General features: G+C 37.8%; 1 protein-coding gene, 2 non-coding genes and 1 pseudogene across 3 annotated transcripts in view; all 4 read left to right on the forward strand.

The window, feature by feature from the left end:
* Window positions 1–18,596, forward strand: part of LOC139940163 (cilia- and flagella-associated protein 65-like) — a 35,350-nt gene extending 16,754 nt beyond the window's left edge. The window contains exons 18-34 of the mRNA XM_071936451.1: window positions 399–569; window positions 1,622–1,707; window positions 2,558–2,624; window positions 3,246–3,411; window positions 4,259–4,547; window positions 5,924–6,121; window positions 6,615–6,699; window positions 7,329–7,487; window positions 7,878–8,066; window positions 8,840–8,953; window positions 9,491–9,747; window positions 10,148–10,307; window positions 10,918–11,031; window positions 12,564–12,853; window positions 13,546–13,674; window positions 14,923–15,291; window positions 16,523–18,596. Coding sequence (XP_071792552.1) covers window positions 399–569; window positions 1,622–1,707; window positions 2,558–2,624; window positions 3,246–3,411; window positions 4,259–4,547; window positions 5,924–6,121; window positions 6,615–6,699; window positions 7,329–7,487; window positions 7,878–8,066; window positions 8,840–8,953; window positions 9,491–9,747; window positions 10,148–10,307; window positions 10,918–11,031; window positions 12,564–12,853; window positions 13,546–13,674; window positions 14,923–15,291; window positions 16,523–16,790 — 3,111 coding nt within the window. The 3' untranslated portion in view covers window positions 16,791–18,596. The remainder of the gene's footprint in view (window positions 1–398; window positions 570–1,621; window positions 1,708–2,557; window positions 2,625–3,245; window positions 3,412–4,258; window positions 4,548–5,923; window positions 6,122–6,614; window positions 6,700–7,328; window positions 7,488–7,877; window positions 8,067–8,839; window positions 8,954–9,490; window positions 9,748–10,147; window positions 10,308–10,917; window positions 11,032–12,563; window positions 12,854–13,545; window positions 13,675–14,922; window positions 15,292–16,522) is intronic.
* Window positions 18,597–18,837: 241 nt separating this feature from the next.
* LOC139939538 (uncharacterized) lies at window positions 18,838–21,799 on the forward strand (annotated as a pseudogene).
* LOC139940205 (U5 spliceosomal RNA) lies at window positions 19,574–19,689 on the forward strand. The gene has a single exon (XR_011786422.1). It is a non-coding gene; the product is annotated as a U5 spliceosomal RNA (small nuclear RNA).
* On the forward strand, window positions 20,798–20,917 carry LOC139940215 (U5 spliceosomal RNA). Its single transcript, XR_011786432.1, has one exon. It is a non-coding gene; the product is annotated as a U5 spliceosomal RNA (small nuclear RNA).
* Window positions 21,800–22,184: the final 385 nt, after the last annotated feature.

Genomic DNA, 22,184 nt, shown 5'->3' on the forward strand with positions numbered 1-22,184 from the left:
AACAACTTACTTAGTAACAAGCAGTGGAGAGCTGTTGATAGTGTGAAACATTGGGAGAAACAGCTCCCTCTGAAGTAGAAAGAAGTAATTTTCCACGAATTTGATATCGAGACCTCAGAATTAGATTCTGAGCTCCCGAAATCAAGCATGTGAAAGCACACAACTACGTGTGACGAGGGTGTTTTTTCTTCAATTATTATCTCGCAACTTCAACCAATTTAGCCCAAATTTTTCACAGGTTTGTTATTTGGTGCATATGTTAAGATTCACCAAGTGAGAAGACTGGTCTTTGACAATTACCAATAGTGTCCAGTGTCATTAAGAGAAAAAATTCATAAGGAGGTTTATGTTTTTGTCTTATCTCAAAAACTTTAAACTGCAAATGACTTTGTTTAAAGGGAGTACTGTACTTCAAACCTACCTGCATCGGGACTTCATCTCAACATAGCTACAAGATCAGGAATATTTCACGTATTCCACTCAAATATACCTGGAAAATACCTGGGGATGGGAAGTCGGTCATCAATGTGGAACCAGCAAGTGGTGTAATACTACCTAATGAACAACAGGTAAGGTATACTAGACTAGACATAAGGGCTATAGAATAAGAGTCAAAGGGGCTTTTATTAACAAATAATAAAAAAATAATGAATGTTTATGAGTACAGTGGTGTGAGTATTTTCATGAGTTGTAAGATGGAATGTTCTTTTCAAAAAAGCAGAGTCGAGTTGAATGGCACATTGTATCTTTCAACGAATGAAAACTTACACACTGTTGCACAAATGAGAAACATTTATTATTTGTTGTTTATAACATCCAAGTAGATCTTTGTCATTTTTAATTAAATGACAAGAAACTGCTTGGGTGTTTTATAAGTAACATATCTTTGTTTGGAAAGGCAGTTGAAGTTTTTGCTGTAAGCAATCTCACATTTTCTCTTCAAAACTGTTGGTTTACGCTGACATAAAACAAATAATGAATGTTTATGAGTGCAGTGGTGCGAATATTTTCATGAGTTGAAAGATGTTGGTTTACGCTGACATAAAACGACATAAAACGCTGACATAAAACGCTGACATAAAACGCTGACATAAAACGCTGACATAAAACGCTGACATAAAACGCTGACATAAAACGCTGACATAAAACGCTGACATAAAACGCTGACATAAAACGCTGACATAAAACGCTGACATAAAACGCTGACATAAAACGATGACATAAAACGATGACGTGTAAAGCATACTGGTGATATTAGATTACTTTTTCTGTGAATACTTCGCTTGTTCAAAGAATTCATTGCAATGTGGAAACTAATTCAAAGAGGGAATCAATTATTGCTTTTTGTTACATTTTAATGGCATATCAGATTTCATGGATCCCAAAAAATAGCTTTATGTTACTGTAAACCCCACTTACTAGAAGATGACCTTTCCAAAATGCGACATTCTGTGAAGCGTTTTCTGGCCTAACTAAAAAAGAGCAATAGCTGTTTATGCAAACAATGCACAAAACCCCAAAATGTGCACAACCAATGACGGACTCTCTGCACCACAAAGATGTCCACTTTGCCACCCCCACAGCAAATAAGATGTTTCACCTTTATATTTTGTTTTTAAAGGCTCATGTATGGACATTTTCACCGCAAGAGGACAAAAAGTTTGTTCTGAAACCCTATGTGTATGTGGAAGACATCAAACATGAAGGGTAAGATTCATTGACTCATCACATGACAGTCAGTTCCTAGGCAGGAACTTACATCGTTTGGTCAGCATTGACTATTAATGAATAACACCAGAATTTGTTTGTACTATTCTATTTGTTCTACTTATTTTCATCTGGTTTCTTGAGATATTTTACATAAGTTCATGGCTGCTGCAAACATACAATCTAATTTGATATGTCTGAATGTTTATCATACTTTCCATTTTAAATTTGTTAACTTGCTTTATTGAAAAGAAACATACAACATGTTTTATTTGTTATTAAATTTAACCTTATTTTTCAGTTCATTTTAGCCACTCAAAAAACATAACGTAGAGAGAAAAACAACTTTGCAAGATTTTGAACTTTGAGTGAGGTCCTTTCCTTAAAGGCAGTGGACACTATCGGTAGTTACTCAAAACAATTATTAGCATAAAACCTTACTTGGTGACGAGTAATGGGGAGAGGTTGATGGTATAAAACATTTTGAGAAACGGCTTCCTCTGAAGTGACATAGTTTTCGAGAAAGAAGTAATTTTCCATGAATTTGATTTCGACACCTCAGATTTAGAATTTGAGGTCTCGAAATCAACTATTTAAAAGCACACAACTTCCTGTGACAAGGGTGTTTTTTCTTTCATTATTCACTCGCAACTTCAACGACCCATTGAGCTCAAATTTTCACAGGTTTGTTATTTTATGCATGTGTTGAGATACAGCAAGTGAGAAGACTGGTCTTTGACAATTGCCAATGGTGTCCAGTGTCTTTAATTAGCGCGAACATTTTGTTACAAGAAAAGCTCATCACTACAAATCAATTATGAAGTTAATTATGCTCCTTTTGTTTAAATAGTGATTTGAAGCGAAGACAGCACTTTAACCTGAGAGTCATTGGAGAAGGAGCAACTGGAGAAATTAAGGTTTGTGTTTCTGAACAGGAATTTTTCTCTTCCAGGGGCGGGGAAGGAAAGTGAAGGAGGGGACTGGAAAACAAAGAAAGGGTCAAACTTTTGAAAGTTTATGGAATGTTTGCAAAACCTTATGCTTTTGTTCACCTTGGCCTGTTTGAATCATACATGCATTAAGCTTTGAATGTGTTCATGTTATTTAGTTCATAGCAAATGAGTTTGTTATACCTCGGTAACAAATTGTGAAGTTTGATTGGTCGAGAACCAATCACGTGATGTGAAACAGAAACGCATGTACCATGGCTGCCCAGCCTAGAGTTTTGTTAACCGGTGTACATTACCTTGATCCGCGCTTTGGGGCGCCCTCCGGGTGTGAAAAGCGCCATATAAAAACGGGTTATTATTATTATGCTCAGTCCACAGGGAGTTTTCATGAAATGTCAATTAAGTTACTTATTCACCTTTCCTATATAAAAATTAAAGTATACGTGGAGCATTATCAGCTTTGTATGAACATCCTTTTTTGTAACAAAATTTAATTTCTGTTGTCCTGTATTTTTCATCAGTTTTATGGGGAGAAAACAAATCAAAAAGTTAATACAAATCTGATTTATTTGTTTATGGTTGTTATAGGCTGAAGTTCCCTCATTTGACCTGTCAGATGTTGTCGTTGGTACAGCAGTCAGTCATGATATCGTTATCTACAATAACAGTAACTGTAGTCTCCACTACAAGCTGCTTATAGATCAACAGTTACAGGGGAGTTATGCAGAGGAGGCTAGCAAGGAAGATAAACTGGGTAATTTCAACTCTCTTATTTGTAAACTATCTGGATTGTTTATCATGAAACTATTAATGGAACATGTTGCCTTGGATAGGACGAGTTGGTCTTTGAAAAGCGTTTGTAACCGTTTGTTGTAAAATGCATATGATTGGAAAGATGTTTTAAAAGTAGAAAACAATGATCCACACAAATTTGCCTTGAAATTGCATGGTTTTCCTTTTACTTTGTAAACTAACACGGTCGGCCCTTTATGGGAGTCAAATTTGACTCGCATAAATGGCCGACCGTGTTAGTCGACGAGGTAAAAGGAAAACCGTGCAATTTCGAGGCGTGTTTGTGTGAATCATTGTATTCTACTTTTACAACATCTGTCTACCCATATGCATTCTATAACAAACGGTTACAAACGCTTTTCGAAGACCAACTCGACCGATCCAAGGCAATGTGTTCCTTTAAGTAGTAACTTTGGCATGTATAGCTTTTCTCTGAAGCTTATAACAACAACTTTGCATACTCCTACCAATGGCAAATGACATACTCATTTTTGCATTGATACAATTGAACTTGCCTATTAATACCAACTGGGCCCAGTTTCATAGCACTACTTAACGGTAAGCAAATTTTCGTGCTTATTGTTGCAGGAAAAAAATGCTAAGATGCAAGCGTATTTCTCAGGTCACCATCACTTTACACACATTTTTCAGCGTAGATTCCAATTTCAAATTTTCTTAATTAATTGTTAATATCTGTTTTTGTTTGTACTATTGTAATGCGCATCTGTACATATGTTTTATGAAACTTGCGCATAATAATTGAATAATTAAATTGTAATCAAAAGTTTTTCTCCAATTGAAACTTGCAGCACTTGAGTTAGATATGAGTGATGATACTGTGCCAGCTTTTTCCCGTCGGATCATTCATGCTACTGTCCGTCCATCGCGTCGTCTTTCCTACACGTTTGACATTTCTTATCAGCTGTGGACTCCAACAACTGAAGACATTGGTCATCCTCTTTCTGAAGAGAAACACAAGTTGACTACTCTGACTGCAGTGGGTGTGTATCCTACGCTGAAGGTGACTGATGCTAGATGTTATGGCAGTGCTAGTGGCATCAGTAAGGCTAGTTTGTGGAACTTGTTTTCGTTGGACAAGTGAGTCATGACTACTTTTTGTTGTTTTATTTTTTTTAAATTTTTTTAAAGGGTTAATTTCATAAAAACATTACAAAGGAATGAACAGAATGACAACCGATATGGTTGAATTGCACTAGAACATGTACAATTTTTTTTATGAACAACAGCAATATCTACAGTGTACATGAACTTATAGAATTTTACCAAAATGCAAAATAAAATGCAAAATGCAAAATATTATGACAGAAGTTGAGATCAGTCCACTGGTTAAGTTTTTGTTGCCAGTTTCAGCCCCCCAAGATATCATTTGGAAAACAATCTTACACAACAAGTACCCTATTGCATCAATAGTAAATTAAAATTGATCATTTTACTTCCCCAAAACATAGAAACCCAACAGAATCTGGTATAAAAAGAGGGTAATAGTTGCAGATAAACACCATTAAACAAGTTTAGCAGTGATTGGGATAATCTTGTTATGTTATCTAAACAGGTTATCGTGGCATGTTTAGTATATGGCAATGTTAATTTTTATTCATATTTTTCTGAGTTTGAGGTTTATTTAAAGATGCTGTACCACCACAATAGACCGATTGCAGGACCAATGTTTACATGTGACCTGAGATGGGTATAGAAAAACACAGCTACACTCGTACTGATGGACCACAATCGGCTGTATTTCCAATAAATGACATTTTAAACTCAAAACAAAGCCCTTTTAACAAAGTTGAAAGTTTTGACATTGATATAATTCCCATTTGCTGTTTGATTAATCCAGTATTCTACTACAAAAGAGATTTCTTTTGAGAGTATGGTGGACTAGGTAAATTACCGACGTTTGAGCGAGCTCACGCACCTTGATTTTTGTGTTGCGCACGGCGTAAAGTTGGGCTGTGCCAAGGGAGGTCGACTCTAGCTGACAGCTACCCCTTTTAATCAAATAATTTTAGGATGAAAATAAAGGAATTTGCAGCTTCTTCAGTAAATTTGTATTGAAAATATTGGCAGCAAAATTATTACAATGAGGGCAATGAAAAACCACACTTTCCGTGCGTGTAAGACATGACATTGTGTGAACATTCTCGTAGAATTTCCTAGTTGGTGGAACTGTGTTTACCCATTGCGGGCATTGTTCAGCCACCGGTAAGGTCTCTGGTACAAACTCCAGAATATTCTTCAGTGATTTGGAGAAAGAAATGCCTCGATTGAACAAACAAATGCAACAATAATCATGTCTTTTTAACGCACGTTGGTAAGCAGTATGTTGTGTTTGTTGACGTTTAATACCCATTTCAGGTCAAGTGACTTGGTCGTGCAATCAGTCTATTGTGATGTAATTTGCCCCTGACGCTATTGCATGTGCTGATAATTAATTCCTGTTGTTGGTTTTGCAGTCTGAATGTATGTTTGGAGTCAAACCCATCCCCAGAAGAGCTCACATATACAACGCCAACACGCCATAGTACAACACGTAAAGCAGATGTCCACACTCGTGCTATAATGGACTTCAACTTCAGTGGAGCTCCTCAGGGCAGTGCCCCATGTGTTGTTCATCTTATGTTGGAAAATACAGGAACTGTACCGACAGAATGGTAAACATAGATAATAACATGTACAAATAAAAACAATTCAAAGACACTGGACACCTCTGGTAATTGTCAACGACCAGTTTTCTCACCTGGTTTATGCATGAAATAAAAAACCTGTAAAAACTTGAACTCAATTGGTTGTCGAAGTTGCAAGATAAGTTGTGTGCTTTCAGATCCCTTTTTTGGGGACCTCAACATGTAATTTCTAAGGTCTTTAAATCAAATTCAAATGTTTTAGTGGAAAATTACTTCTTTCTCGAAAACTACGTTACTTCAGAGGGAGTCGTTTCTCACAATGTTTTATACTATCAACAGCTCTCCATTGCTTGTTACCAAGTAAGTTTTTATGCTAAAATTACTTGCCATTACCAATTAGGGTCCAGTGCCTTTAAAGTGTAAACTACTGTAATTGGTAGCAATAATTGTACATAAGCCTTAGCTTTGAGACTCTTCTTTGTAATGACATCCAATGATGGTAATACTGCTTTCTTTACAGGTGTTTTCTGTATCCAACTGATCTGCAACTGGAGCTGGAATACTGGGCAGAAACTGGTGATTATGACGTGGATGAATTACACGAGGTATATTCAACACAATTATGGATAGATTTCCAATCAAATTTTCCTTTCAAAACAGTTGCTCCTGTTGTATAAAAAAGATTCTTCAAAAATTGATCAGACATGTAATCCAATCTCGTCTCACACAATGACCCTGTTCTGTTAATGACTATAGCAAGCTAGTCGAAACAGTGACAGCAATTCAAGAACTGACTCCGGCGATAGTGCAGTTAATTACAATCCTATAAGCTAAAGTAGTAGTCCCAGCCAATTTCTGTACTTTCCGCCAGGGTAGTAGTTAAAAAGCAGGACAGTTCTTTTTAGAACTGAGAAGTCTCCGAAGTCTCCTGAACATCCGATAAATCTACTCCGCGGTAGTAGAATAAAGAAAGACAGTTCTCTAAGAACAAACTCTACCTGGCAAGTAGATACACACATGGTATTACTGCAAACCAAAATATATATAATCGCAATTTTATTGTGGAAAGATCAAGGTCTATTAAAATTGGGCTTAAAATGCATGTTCATCAAAACTAGAGAGCGATAACGTAGTTCCTTAAATTTGATTAAATTGCATAAAGGGAAAATAATGAATGTGATTGATCCTTTGATTTAACCTTGTTTTGTCTGTCGCATTACACGTCTTATTACAGATGAGGATTATGGACAATAAATTGTTCAATATAGAGCCAAGTCGAGGCAAGCTTAGACCAGGTCAAAGTCATACCATCACCTTCACCTATAACCATGACTTCGCTGGTACAGATCGTTTGCCTGTTCTGTTTAAACTGACAAGAGGCAGAGAAATACTGGTAAGTATTGTTATTTGTCATTCTGATGTACAATAGATGTTCCTCATCTTATATTGGGTGCGTTCGATTAGCTTCCCCGGGTCGACCCCATTTGAATTGCTTTGAAGTCATTCCAGGGGCTCACCCGGGTCAGCCCCGAGTGCCCTGCGTCACTTGACATCACTGCGAAAGGGTGAGTGATCGTTCAATTAGCTCTTGTTAGGGGCTTACCCGAATGAGCACCGCGGGGTCGACACAGGGAGGCTAATCGAACACACCTATCACACAAGAAAAGCAAAACATGGTTTAGTATACTCATTTAAACAAGCACTATTCAGCTGTCAGATTAACAAAATAATTGAAAAAAACTTTGTGCATTTAGAGAATGATAACTATGGTTTCTTTTTACAGTTAAACTTTGTAGGTGTGACTGTGGATCCAGAGTGCAAGTATGTGCACTTTCCAAGTAACAATCACATGTTTGCCCCAGTGCCAGTTGGTGTGGCCAGCCACCCTAAGCAGGTGTACGAGTTGTACAACGGTGGCGCTGTTCCTGTTATGTACCAACTAGATCTTACAGCTTTGGAATATATATTGCAGGTACCTTATAATAATAATAACAAATTCTTATATAGCGCATTTCACAATAACCGTATCAATGCGCTTTGCATTAGTGCTCTGGTCAAAGGGCTAATAACATCCCTTTAATCTTTTTTCAGCTCCCTTGGGAGTATACAGCCTGAGCTGCCGTGGCGCTCTGAAGGCTTTTTTCATACACAATATTAACCTCAACCCTCGCAGGTACCCACTTATCATGTTTATACCCCTGGGTGAAGAGAAACAATAATAGTAAAGTATCTTGCTCAAGAACACAAGTGTCAGGACTGGGATTCGAACCTACACTCCGGTGACTTAGCACCAGAACTTGAATTCGATGCTCTTAACGGCTCGGCCATGACACTCTAATGATAATTATGTGATGATCCATCAATTTGGTCATACACCAAAATGTTGTTCTACTCATTCTGGTTAATAAATATGCATGAAGTTGGCCAATGTTCAACTGTCTACCAGAGTGAAACAAATACCAGGTCTTTTTTTTTTCCAAGACTCTTAGTTCTGGACCAGAACACAACTACTTTTAGTTTTAGCCTGATGTTTTTGTTGACTCGTTTTTCCCTCCGTTTCCTCCCTACATGTAAATCGTTTTAAAACAGTACTATGACAATTTGTTTCTATTTTATACCATGCATAAAACATATTCTCATCAAAGATGTATAATTTGTATTTTAAAAAGGGAAAAGAGGATGACTTTTAGTTGTAGTTTTCATGGCACAATAAGCCTTACAATTTAACAATTACTTTATTTCCAGGAGAACTACAATCATAAGATATTTGAATGCCTGAACCCAAGTGGTGAGATTGCTGCAGGTAGAACTGCCAATGTTGAATGGGTGTTTTCTCCGCTTGAAGCAAAGCAGTACAAGGTAGGCACATTCAATTGCAAACAAACCATCAACAAAAATTGTGACCATGTTTAAAGAATTTTGTAAATGATTGTAATAAGTTTGTAAATCAGGGAATAAAAGCATAGGGATGAGTTCTTAAACTGCCGTTTAAAACTGGCAGGGTCGTGGCCGTGTGATAAAGGCTTGAGGCGATGGTCCTTGCTTTCCTGCACAAACATGACCCTACAAGGTTTTAAACGGACGTTTAAGAATGATTCACTACTCTTTTATTCCCATTCCCGTGACGCGCTCTCCACTAATAGGAATAGTGAAACTGTCTAAGGTATTTATGAATTGTAATTTTGATAAACCTTGAAAGAATAGATGACAGGTTAAGAGGTAATTACACTATGCCTAAATAGTCTAAGGTAAGGGGGCCATTTTACAGAATTACATGAAACATTTATGTAAAAAACAAATACATAAACATTTAGCAGCTCTTTAAATCATTACCAAGTGCTTCATGGTATGACACATTATCTGGTTAATTGTGAAATGACTTGTTTTTCCAATTAGGTGGACGTACCGATCCATATAATTGGTGGAGATACTGCCCTGATCACCTTCTCAGGGGTTGGTTATGACAAGAGGATTATGGGACAGACAATGCCAATGACAGACGGTACTGAAGTCAGTCAGGTTCCAACTGTACAAAGCATTCCCGTTCAAGGACAGCTCCTGTATCTGAGTGAAGAGCGAATTGCTTTTGGCAATATGCCACTATTTTGTCAATCACGCCGAGTCATTAAGATGACTAACCAATCTAGTCACAGGTAAGTCATTATTATTTAGAATGTGCTTAGGAATGACACTGTATTGAGAAACAGAAAGTGTGAGCACTTTACCTAGAAATCTTTCCAGCTGATAGTAGTCACTATGAACAGAACTATGTAAGCCTACCCTTGAGTGCAGCTTAAGTGTGACTGAAAAAGCAAAATGAAAATAATAACAAAATACCTTTGGTTTGCGGTAACACCATGTGTGTATCTACTTGCCAGGTAGAGTTTGTTCTTTAGAGAACTGTCTTGCTATATATTCACTCGAGTGTTATGACTCATTAAGTCTGACAAGACTGATTCTCTGAATGATAACAATAACCATGGTTAACTTGTCAACCCAACAGTGTGTACATGTCTTGTAAATAAATTGCTTTGATAATCATTATTTTTACAGCACATCTTTTGAGTGGTTTGTAACAAGTGATAGTGCCAGCCAAGTCATTGATATTCAACCTGTTACTGGTGTATTACAGCCTGGAGAAAGCTGCATGTGTAAAGGCACATTTATTGCAAATGGGGAGCCTTCGTTCTATGATCTAGACATTGTTTGTGAGGTAACCATTGATTCTCTATCTTGAATGTCAAACTATGTCCATTCTTAATAACCTCATTACACTATCATTGATGCAACTACTAGTGGGAAACTAAGCACTGTCAGCAGTCTCATTATGATTTACACAATAAAAACAGTTAAGTCAAGAACATCAATCTTAATCCCCTTCTTGTGCAGCCCTTCTCGTCAGTTGTAACATACATTTGGGTCGGTTTTGTTTACAAAATTTGAACTTTGGGATTGCACCTCAACGACTTATAATAGTACTGACGCGCCCTTGCCTGCTGATGTCACAGGGTGTAATAAATATTTTACCAACGGGGCAGCGCTTCCAAGCTCCCATTGCTTTTGTACATCTCCCCATTTGGGGAGATTTTCCAATAACAACGTGCAGAGTAAGAAACTACCCCGTCAAGTCCCATTCTCGGGACCACAATAGCTACATTTTGACGGCAGGTATGCTTAGGGACCTCTCGCAATGGACCAGGACCTGAATCAAGTCTCCTGTGCCTGGGGTCCCCAGTGATCCAATGTACCTTGCCCACGCTACCCGACTAGATGGAAAGTAAGAATGATCTCAAGATGTTCGAATCGGTTTTGTTTATTTCTAGGTGACTGATGAGACTGAGATGGCAGAATATAAAGAGAAGCTTTCCGACTGGGAGAAAGAAAAGGAAAGGCAGAAATATGAGTTTACAATCACAGAGAGTGACACTCTTAAAGAGGTATGTTAACTCTAGTTTCTATGATATCGGTTACTTTCATGAAGAAGAACAGCAGCAGATTTCACAAACTTGTACGCAACTGCAGAAGTCCACTTGCTCATCGTTTATGGCGCATGTTGCTCCATAAACGTTGCGCAAGTGAACCTACACAGTTAGGTAAAGTTTTGTGAAATCGGCTGCTGACCAAAGAAAATATGTACAGTTGACTCTCACTAATAGGAGGTCTGCCGGACTAGCCCATTTTCCTTGTTGTATCCAGAGCTCGATTGCAATAATATGGATGCCCTATGCACAGAGTGCATAACATAATGGCTGCAGGTGTACACAGATAGGCTACTGCAATACAGTGGAGTGGATAACTGTGTGCATAGTATGTGCATGTATCGCACAAACAAGCACAGCATTATATAGGCTGAAAAACACCCTGTTTGAATTGAGTTAGTTCATTTAAAAGTCAATTTATAAAACACAGTTTACATTTTACATGATTGAGAGACAAACTCTGAGATTTTAACTGACTTGTTAAGCGAAGTTTTGGGGAAATTTTTTTGATTGTAGCCGCAGTCAACAAATAGTAGTTGGTTTTCATTGGTAACCACTCCACTGTATTGCAGCAGCCTATCTGTGTGCACCTGCGGCCATTATGCTATGCACTCTGATGCTAGATGGTTCATTGTCAACGCGGGATACTAAAGAAATCTTGCTGTTGCAATCAAGATTGATCACGCAAATATTTTAGCCTGTGCAGTTGCAATGGGTTTTGGGGGGCTGAATATGCACATCTATATTATAAAAGCACTCGTGAAACTCACAGGATCAGTATCTTTTCTGAAGATTTCAGATGAGTTGATAAATGCTGACTCAGAATGGAATCTGCTCCCTTGAACCATGCAAGCCTCCTAATCCCACCATTATTTGGTGTTTGGAGCTAACAACCTTGCTCGCTGACTCGTGACTCCAGTTTCCAATTAGTTTTGCTAGCGATAGCATCTAGTTATTAACACCTCTATTGATTGTCTTACAATCCATGGGTAAAGAGTTTCAGGCTGTTCAGGTTTTTTATTTTTCTCATAACAAAAGGCAAAACGGTTGAAAACAATGTTTGTCTTGTCAAACTTACCTTATTTGGCTGTCAAAATTACCTTATTCTGTAGCCATGTTCTTAATTGCTACTATAGTGCTCGCACAACCCATATTTGAATGCATTGAAACATGCATGGGCTGGCAAAAACCTTGTATTAACTAGAACCTCATAAAATGCAAGCTGGTTTGTAAAACAATCAATAGAGGTGCTAACTGGTAGTCGACTGAATATTAAGTGGAAGAATTAACAATCATAGTTGTCTATACTTGGTTTGATTCCTTATCACAAACTAATAACCATTTTTTTTAGATTGATACAAAGTTGGACTAGCAGTCAATACTTATCAACTCTTTTTGACAAAAAGCAAAATGTTTGTATGTGTATTTGTTGTGGAAAGCAACTAAGCATATTTCTTCTTTTTCCACCTGATCCTATTTAAATTCAATAGCCACCTAAATCAAGCACCAAACTATGCCGCACCGTAAGCTCCAAGCGTACAGAGAGCCCAGACTTTCAGCATTATCAGACCCTACCACCAATCAAAAATGTCAAATCTAGCAAGGAGTTGGAGGAAAGTGAAATACGCAAAGGTCTATCTGAGACAGGGACACCACTTTGGAGTAAGCCTCAACCTCCTCCAAAGTTCCTTTTACACTTGGGGGCTACTGGAAGAACACACACCATCGCAGAATTCCAGACTAACTTCCCAAATGAAGTTCAACGCTTCTTCATTGATAGGTAAGCATTTATTAATCAGTCTTATTCTGGAAAAGTAGATGTTTCTGCAGTGGCCAGTCGTGCAAACCTGTATTTATTTTTAACTAGAAACTGTCCTCTATTTATAGTTAAGACATGTAAAAGCACCGAATTCAAACTCTGGTGTTTCTGATCAGCAGAGTGTGGGTTCAAATCCCCAGCCGTGACACTTGTGTCCTTAAGCAAGACACATAACCATTGCTTTGTCCTTCGGATGGGACGTAAAGCCGTTGGTCCCATGTGTTGTGTAAATGCATGTGGAAGAACCCAGTGCACTTATCGGAAAGAGAAGGGGTTCTTCCTGGTGTTCCTGGCTGCTGTATTTGCCGCAGCACCTGTTAACCATTACATAATGTGCTAAGGATTATGTCTCTTGTATCCTTTGGAAAAGGCGCATTATAAATACTAATATTATCATCCTACATTTAGTTTGTTTGTTGAAACACATGCTTAGTGACTGTTGATGTTCGTGCGACATTTGAAATCTGTGTTTCACACCCCCCCCTTTTATGTTGCATATGTGGAGGGTGTGATCTTGTATCTGTATTTGTAAAATGTTACAACTTCATTAAACTTTTGTAATCATTAGAAGTCCCCCCCCCCCTCGGAAACTTGTCTTTAAAAAAAATTCAATAAAGTTCAAACTATCTATGACTGTTAATTTGATTTGACAGGAGCATGAGTGACAGACTAAACCTGCCGGGAAGTAATCAGCAAGCAGACAAGACAAGAAGAGAGATGTCTTTAAGAGCTACTGAAGAAGAACGAGAACTAGTATCTGGTATCACTGCAAATATCATTAGGTAGGCGTCAGGAAATTCTATTGCTAGACTTAATTTGACAACGAATTTTTCTTTATTGCAATTTAGGAATTTTTCTATATTGCAATTTAGGAATTTTTATAAATTGCAATTTAGGAACCTTCTGGACCTTCTTCAGAGACACTTTTTTACATAAACACTCTGCTGGGGTCGAAATATGAGGCCATTAAAAATTGTTTGCATATTTTAATTCCTTCAGAATACAATTCCATTTTTGTTTGAAGCTTTATGAATGTCGATGTCGAAAGTATTATGTACTCATATAGATTTGATCTGTCCTGACGTTTTTGTTGAATAACTTGTTTGAGTATCAAGTTATAAACCACAAGTTGAACAAAGACAAGTTTACTAGAGCGGGAATTGAACCAACAACCTCCGGTTAAAGGGGAAGGTACACGTTTGGTAATTACTCAAAACAAATATTAACTTAAAAACTGACTTGGTAACGAGCATTGGGAGAGCTGTTGATAGTATAAAACATTCTGAGAAACGGCTTCCTCTGAAATAGTATAGATTTTGAGAAAGAGGTAATTTCTCACTAAAATAATAAAAGACTTCTAGCCAGAAGTCTTTTATCCTATCTGAAAGCACACAAATTTGTCCAACAAGAGTGTTTTTTTTTCATAATTTTCTCACAACTTCGATGAGCTCAAATTTTCACAGGCTTGTTATTTTATGCGGTATGTTGAGATACACCAAGTGAGAAGACTGGTCTTTGACAATTACTAATAGTGTACCTTCCCTAAGCATACCAGCGCTCTTTCAATTGAGCTACATGTATCTGTCTAGCCTTTCTAGCTTTACCCTATTTTGTCAATGTTTCTTTTTTGTACAGGGGGGGGGGGTACCAGTCAAAATGCATTTGCTGCTTTGTAGCTAGGGATCACACCTAAGTATATGATACAACCTGGGAAGTGGCTTCCCCTAAAAGTGATCCCCTTGAGACTGCCAACCTAAGGCTAGATAGCTCAGTTGGTAGAGTGCCTGTTTGTTAATCCAGAGGTTGTTGGTTCAGATCCCGCTCTTCTCAATATTTCTTTTTTTAACCCAACGTTGAATATTTGTGATTTTTGTTTTTTTAATATGTCAAAAATAAATAAATGCTACACTACATTTCTATTTATGCAGGTTTTGCTAAAGTATTTGACAAATCCAATTTATTACTGAGTAATAAGATATATACCCAGAGATTAGAATGGTTTGTTGATTCTATTGTTACTCTCTCTATAGGGCTCTACTGGATGATCATGATTTCCATGAGGCATTGAAGGATATCTCCAATGAACCAATACCTTACTTCACCCAGTTTGGTGATCGTCCACAGACACTTGGACAGCAATCTCCTGCATTCATCGTCAACTCTAACGATATCCCTAGTGCCATTGTTTCAGACTCTCGTCCTTCTTCTGGCAAGTCAGATACCTTTGCTGCAACAACCATTGACAATGCTGTGGAGATATCAGCTGATACTCCTTCTGGAATAGATTTAGTTCTAAATCGATCACAGACACAGTCATCTGGAATCCTTCACACTGAAGCAGATTATCAGCAGAGTTTGAGAGAAGAGCGCAAGAGAATTGAGCAACAGATTCTGAAGAGGTAAGAGGTTTGAGGGAGATGGAGGCTGAGTGATAGAAAAGAAGTGAGCAAATTGAAGCATTTATAACATATATTTGGTTTGTGGTAAAACCATGTGTGTATCTACTTGCCAGGTAGAGTTTGTTCTTTAGAGAAGTGTCTTTCTTTATTCTACTACAGCGGAGTAGATTTATCAGATGTTCGGGAGACTTCTCAGTTCTGAAATGAACTGTCCTGCTTTTTAACTACTACCCGGGCTTTTTAACTACTACTCTAGCTTATAGGATCATAATTAACTGCACTACCGCGGAGTCAGATCTTGAATTGGTCTCAACGTTTCGACTAGCTTGCTCTAGTCATTGTCAACATGTATGTTGTTACCGCAAACCAAATATACATTGATACCTCACCATGCAATGCATCAAATCCTGTATAGCATTTATAATGTTTGCAAAACTGCTGCTGTAATCACTTTGAATATTAGTAAGCATCTTTGTCATAACCAGAGTGATTGATCCACTTACACAGTGAAGAGTATTACAATTGTGAACACCCTTTAAAGTGACAAGCAAGTCTTCGTAGCCACACAAAGTTGTAGGAGAAGCTGACTTTTTTCCTAAATGTTGTTTCAGAGAAGGTTGTCTTTTTAATGGGAAGCTGATATCCTCAGTCACACTGAACTGTCAATGTGACTGTCATAAATGAGTTACTGACTAATGTCAAGTCAAAAGAATTCAACAAAAAAACATGTTTACTGAGCACCTTGTTCAAAAGGCTGAATATATTGTTTTTCCTTTTTTTGCCTCTGGAAAATGTTTTGTCACAAATTTCATAATTACATGAAAAAGGCCTTTGGGTACACTACAAGTTGATCCAGCCTAAGTAGAATGAATAAGTTAAAACAAATCAAACAAAAGCCAATAAACAATGATCAAATGAAATACTTTTAAAATACAGCTAAAGCTTAGATTTAATTATCTTTGATACAGTCCTGGAAAATGTTTCACAACCCAAGAAAAAATCACACTTGTGTGTTTATATGTGCATTATATATGCACAAGAAGTCAAATTAAATTCTGTCCATTTCATGGGTTATTTGTGTGCTTCTCTTTTGAGTTCATGTATATCTGGACAATTAGTCTCCTTTGTTTTATTGGAAAACTTCAAAGTTGTGAGCTTTTTGCAATTGAAAATTAAAACATTCTTTATTAAGTTGACGCCTCTTTAATGATTTGTTTTTTTTATCTACCAGGTTGCCTGAGTTTGGTACTGTTTTGGAATCTATTCTGGAGAATACGATTTTCAACATTACAACTGAAGCAAGCAGTGGTGGTATCAATCTAACTGCTCGTCCCCGCCTGATAGCTTTACCACCAAGTAGTACCATGGTAGTACAACCTCCACATTCTGTACCTGGTGTCCGGGTTGGTAACAAAAGAAGCAATGGCACAACATCAGGATCATTGAAGAGTGTTGCACATGATATTGAACCTCGTAGTCTCAGTCAAGTATCTCGATAGAACCTTACAGCTGTAATGGAGGGAGGGATATGTAGCAATTTAAACTGCAGCATGATCAAACATTTTGTCTTGATACTTGAAACAGGTGGATCAAAGTTACTGTGTAGATATTCGGAGGGTAGCGTAAATGCTTACTAGAGGAATAATTTTGATTTTAATGGTTGGTTGTTTAGAATTGTTACTATTATATGCACAAGAAAGGTTATCTTTTTCTCCCTGTTTCATACATTTGTGCTGTTTTATTTTCCCTTTTGTACCAATGGTAAAACACATAATCTACACCCCAAACAGCTTCCTCTTGAGTTTCTTTGTTTCATAAAACTTATTGTATAACACCCAAGCAGATCCTTGCCATTTGATTGGAGGATTGTCCGTCACGTGATAGCAAATAAAAGTACCATTGCACGCTGAGTCACTCACCGTGCTTTTTCGTTCCATCCGAAATGTACCATTGCACGCTGCCAGCGTGCAATGGTACTTTTCGGATTGAATGAAAAAGCTGAGTAAAAAAAACATCACTGCGCGCGCGTGTCTTTGGTAACGCAGCAGTGTTACTGCAAGGCATATTATGTAAAATTACTAGCATTCGGCTTCTACAATTAAAAATGGTAGGCCTACGCTTTGTTTGTTTTGAAAGTTGTATCTTTCAATCAAAATGACAAAGATCTACTTGGATGTTATATAAAACAAATAATGAATGTTTTTCATTCGTGCAATGGTGCGAATATGTTCATTCGTTGAAAGCTGGAATGTTCCATTCAACTCGGCTCCGCCTCGTTGAATAGAACATTCCATCTTTCAACTCATGAACATATTCGCACCATTGCACTCATAAACATTCATTATGTGTATACTATTTTTCAATATAATAATTATTTTACATTTTCATGATCGCAAAGTAGACAGAAGTGAAAAGTTTGTGTATCAAATTCTTTTGTTTTGTCAAGGTTGAGGTCTGAGTTACTTTCAAAGTTTAATGTTTGCATCCTATTTAGCAAAACAACCGTAGGCATTAATCTATAATTTGATGTTGTGTAGATTGTTATGTAAATAAGATTTGCCCTTAAGAGTTTTTATTATTGTATACATGTTGTTTTGTACATGTATAACTGGTTTCAAAACAACTTTATGTGAGAAAGTTTATGGAAATTTATCAAATTTTCCAGCATAGGGGCAAAAAGAAGTTTGTAATAACAAAATTAGTGTATACATTTCCATGATTTGATTAAAAGTAACAAATATAGTTGATTGTTAACTGTTGGTATAACACTGACAACCAAATTGTTTGTTGATGGTTGAACGTCAAAATAAAGTGTGTTAGGCTTTTGAGTCTGTGCTTAGCATCAAGAGAAATAAAAGTTAGCAAGCATGAGTAGTGTATGTGTACACACACAGACAGAGAACATCACTTATGTCATATTGCTCTTGTAATCAGCTGTATAATGTTTCTACCTCAATCAGTTCTAGTTTGGAAATCGATGACCAGTTGGTTGGCCTGAATTCATACATAAATCATACTGTCTCTTGATGAGTCCACTGGAAAGAGAAAATATATTTTTAAGTAATTTTGTAGTATGTACAATTACAATAAATTCTAGTTTGTAAATAAATTCCTTTAAAAGTTTGAGTTGCCTGTGAAAACACAGCAAGTATATCCTTATTCCGTCCATGTTTATGTAAGACATGTAATGGATCTTTTGTACATTATACTGCCAGGTTGTACATTGTGTTAACATTCCAATTTGAATTGTGTTTTTCTTAATAAATAACGAGGGAGTCGTTTTGCACTGACAGTGTATTCAGATATTTTCATATCTTTAGTTCCTGAGCAATCTGCGGCTATTATTCGTGTGACAAGGGTGTTTTTTCTTGTATGGTTATCTTGCAACTCGGACGACCAGTCGAGCTCAAATTTTCACAGGTTTGTTATTTTATGCATATGTTGAGATACACCAAGTGAGAAGACTGGTCTTTGACATTTACCAATAGTGACCATTGGCTTTACGATCAGCCTGCAATAATGCTTGCAACTGCCTAGGTACTAGCCATGGAAGCCGCAGAACGGCAATGGCAGACAGAGGCATTGCATCACAGCAACTACAAGAGAAACTTATATAAGTTAGACACACCAGTTAACACCCCCACCCCCCTCCCCCACTCTCCAAGATTGATGCCAATGACGGGTGACTTGGTTAGGTCTTCACAGTGCAAAATTTTAGCCGCCTGATGATAAAGGTTAACAAAAACGTTGAGGGACATTGGATATTTTCCCCTCAAAAAGTGGGGGACGTGTCCCAGCCCCTTAATGTATTATATCGATGCCCATACAGGACATAGGGTTTAGTCATACACAATGCAATATTTGTGTTTCATGGTAAAGATGGTCATATCAGACCCAGATGCCCTGTGCTGCAATCTGAGGCCAATTTTGGTGGGGGGGGGGGCATTTGATATAGTACCCCTCACCCTTCAAAAGTTGGGGGGCCTGGCCCCTGCTCGCCCCCCCCCCCGTTTGACGTCCATGTCATGAATAAGTTCAATATTCCCGCTAATGCATTCAAACTACTTTAATTATAACTCTTGTGATAGTTTCTTCTAACCTTGGTGATACAATTCACCTTTAAATATAATTTTTGGATTTAGAAAAAAAAAAAAACTTGCAATAGACAAACGATTATATGCACGTATGAATAATTGTTCAAGAGTTTTTTAATGATTTCGTTTAACGCCATGAAGTTTGTTACAAATGTTAAGAAAGACTACCATGGTGAAACATACAATAAGCACTCTGGTTTCACTGCATTCGCATAAATCTTTCGCCTTTTACTAAAGATTTCCGTGCAGAGGAATAAATTAATGAGTCTATAGACTAATTTTTCGCTGCTCTGTCGAAAGATTGGGCTAATAAATAAATAAAAGATAGAACATGAATGAAGATAACGTATCAATATTCAGCTATGTTTTTGGAGACAGCCAATGAAGGTCTGTATAGCTCAGTTGGTAGAGCGCCGATACGTTAATCCGGAGGTCGTTGGTTAAAATCCCGCTGTAGTAAATTTTATTTGTTCAGCCGATTAAAAAACAAATTACCCAGTCGGTTTCCCTTGTGGTTTGTTATTTGATATTTAAAAAAAAAAGTTAGGTATTTTTTGAGCAGTTATAAATACATTTCTATCGGAGGATAAAGAATAACAAGTTTGGTTTAACCGTTACACCGATGTGTGTTAGCACTGTGTACTTCGTATTTTCCCAAGTGCTGTAAAAAAAGCCGGGTAATGTACTCGGGTTGGATTCTAACCCACGACCTTTGTAACTCTTAAGCATTGTCTCACCATATAGACCACCGAGATTGACCGGTACCGCTAGCTAGAGGCAATTCAAATCCGAAGTTTTAGCAGCAGGTACCGCACTATTTGATAAACGTTAAATTTGCATCGGGATAAAAAATGTATAATTTGGTTTTACCCATTTTCGATTTGTATTATAAGCACTGTGTACTCAGTACTTTTCCGAGTTCCTTAGGGGGAAACAAAGACAGGAATATTACACGGTTGGGATTCGAACCAACTACCTTTGCAATTCTAGAGCAGTCTTACAAACTAGACCATCGAGATTGCCAGGTAGAGAGGCAGTTTGAATCTTATGTTTTAGCAGCGGGTACCGCAACGATTAAAAAGACGTTAAATTTGCATCGGGGGATAAAGAATCTAAATTTTGTCCAGGCCCCGACTACTTGACCACATTCTCATGAATATTCAATATTCTCGGTAATATATTCATACCTACTTTAATAATAACTCTTTTGATAGTTTCTTCTAATCTAATCGATGTAAATCCACTTTAAACAACTTGTTTGATTGAGAAAAAACAACCCTTGCAATAGACTGAAATTTATATACGTACATGTTTGAATAATTTGTTCAAAAGTTTTGTTTACTGATTTCAATTAACGCCATGAAGTTTGTTACACATGTAAAGAAAGACTACCATGGTGAAATACTCAATAGGCACTCTGGTTTCACTGCATTCGCATAAATCTTTCGCCTTTTACTAAAGATTTCCGTGCAGACGAACAACTGAATGAGTCTTTAGACTAATTTTTCACTGCCCTGTCGAAAGATTGGACTAATATATAAATAAAAGACAGAACGTCGGCACTTTTGATGTAACCTCTCTATACACCAACATTCCCCAAGATGAAGGGATTGCTGCCTGCTCTTCAGCTCTGGCTAAGAGTGGTCACACATCACCGCCCATTTCGGACATTGCATCCCTCATGCAACATGTCTAACAAAAAACAACTTTTCTTTCATGGGTAAGAATTTCCTAAAGGTACAGGGCACTGCAATGGGCACACGTATGGCATCATCAATGGCGTGCCTTTTCATGAGCCATCTTGAACAGCGCATGTTGGCATCAGCCCCTTGCCGTCCCTGGGTCTGGTGGCGCTATATCGATGACATCTTTTTCATCTGGACAAGCAATGAAGCAAGCCTCAAAGCTTTCATTTATCACATAAATTCCTTCCACAGGACCATCAAATTCACGAGCGAATACTCAACCAAGGATACACACTTTCTGGATGTCAAGGTTCTCAAGACGGATGAAGGCTTAACCACAGATCTCTTCGTTAAACCCACAGATAAACACCAATACCTACATTCCACAAGCTGTCACCCCCGACACTGCAAAACCAGCATAGCCTACAGTCAGGCCCTCAGACTCCGTCGAATCTGTTCTAATGATTCTGATTTTATCCACCACTCACAGGAACTTAAGAAACACCTTGTTTCCAGGGGTCATAGCTCTCTAGCAGTCCATCGAGCTATCCAGAAAGTCAAGGCTCGTTCTAGGGAGTCAGTACTTTCCAAAGGACCCAAGAAACAGCAGAGTCCTACGGGGAAAGTTCCTTTTGTTGTCACTTTCCACCCCTCACTTCCTCCCATTCGTAAAATAACCAGTTCTAACCATCATATTCTTCACACATCAGATCGACTTCAACGTGCTGTTCAGGAAGAACCCATAGTTGCCTACAAACGCCCACCAAGTCTCAGGGATCTCATTGTCCGAGCAGAAGTCCCTCCCATTAAGGATGATGTTAATCCCCCTCTACCACAGGGAACTTTTAGGTGTTCCAACATCTCCAAATGCATCGTCTGTAGACAACACATCAGGGAATCGGACTCCTTCACCAGTAACACCGGCGGTACCACCCATAAGACAAAGGGTCATGTCACCTGCACCACCACTAATCTCATTTATCTCATATCTTGCAGAGTCTGTGGTGTTCAATATATAGGTGAAACAAGAACTACACTCAAGAGGCGTTTCTACGGCCACAGATCTACAGTCAAGACCCAGAAGCTAGATACACCTGTAGGTCAGCACTTCAAT

This window comes from Asterias amurensis, chromosome 7 (genome assembly GCF_032118995.1).
Source record: "Asterias amurensis chromosome 7, ASM3211899v1".
Lineage (NCBI taxonomy): Eukaryota > Metazoa > Echinodermata > Asteroidea > Forcipulatida > Asteriidae > Asterias > Asterias amurensis.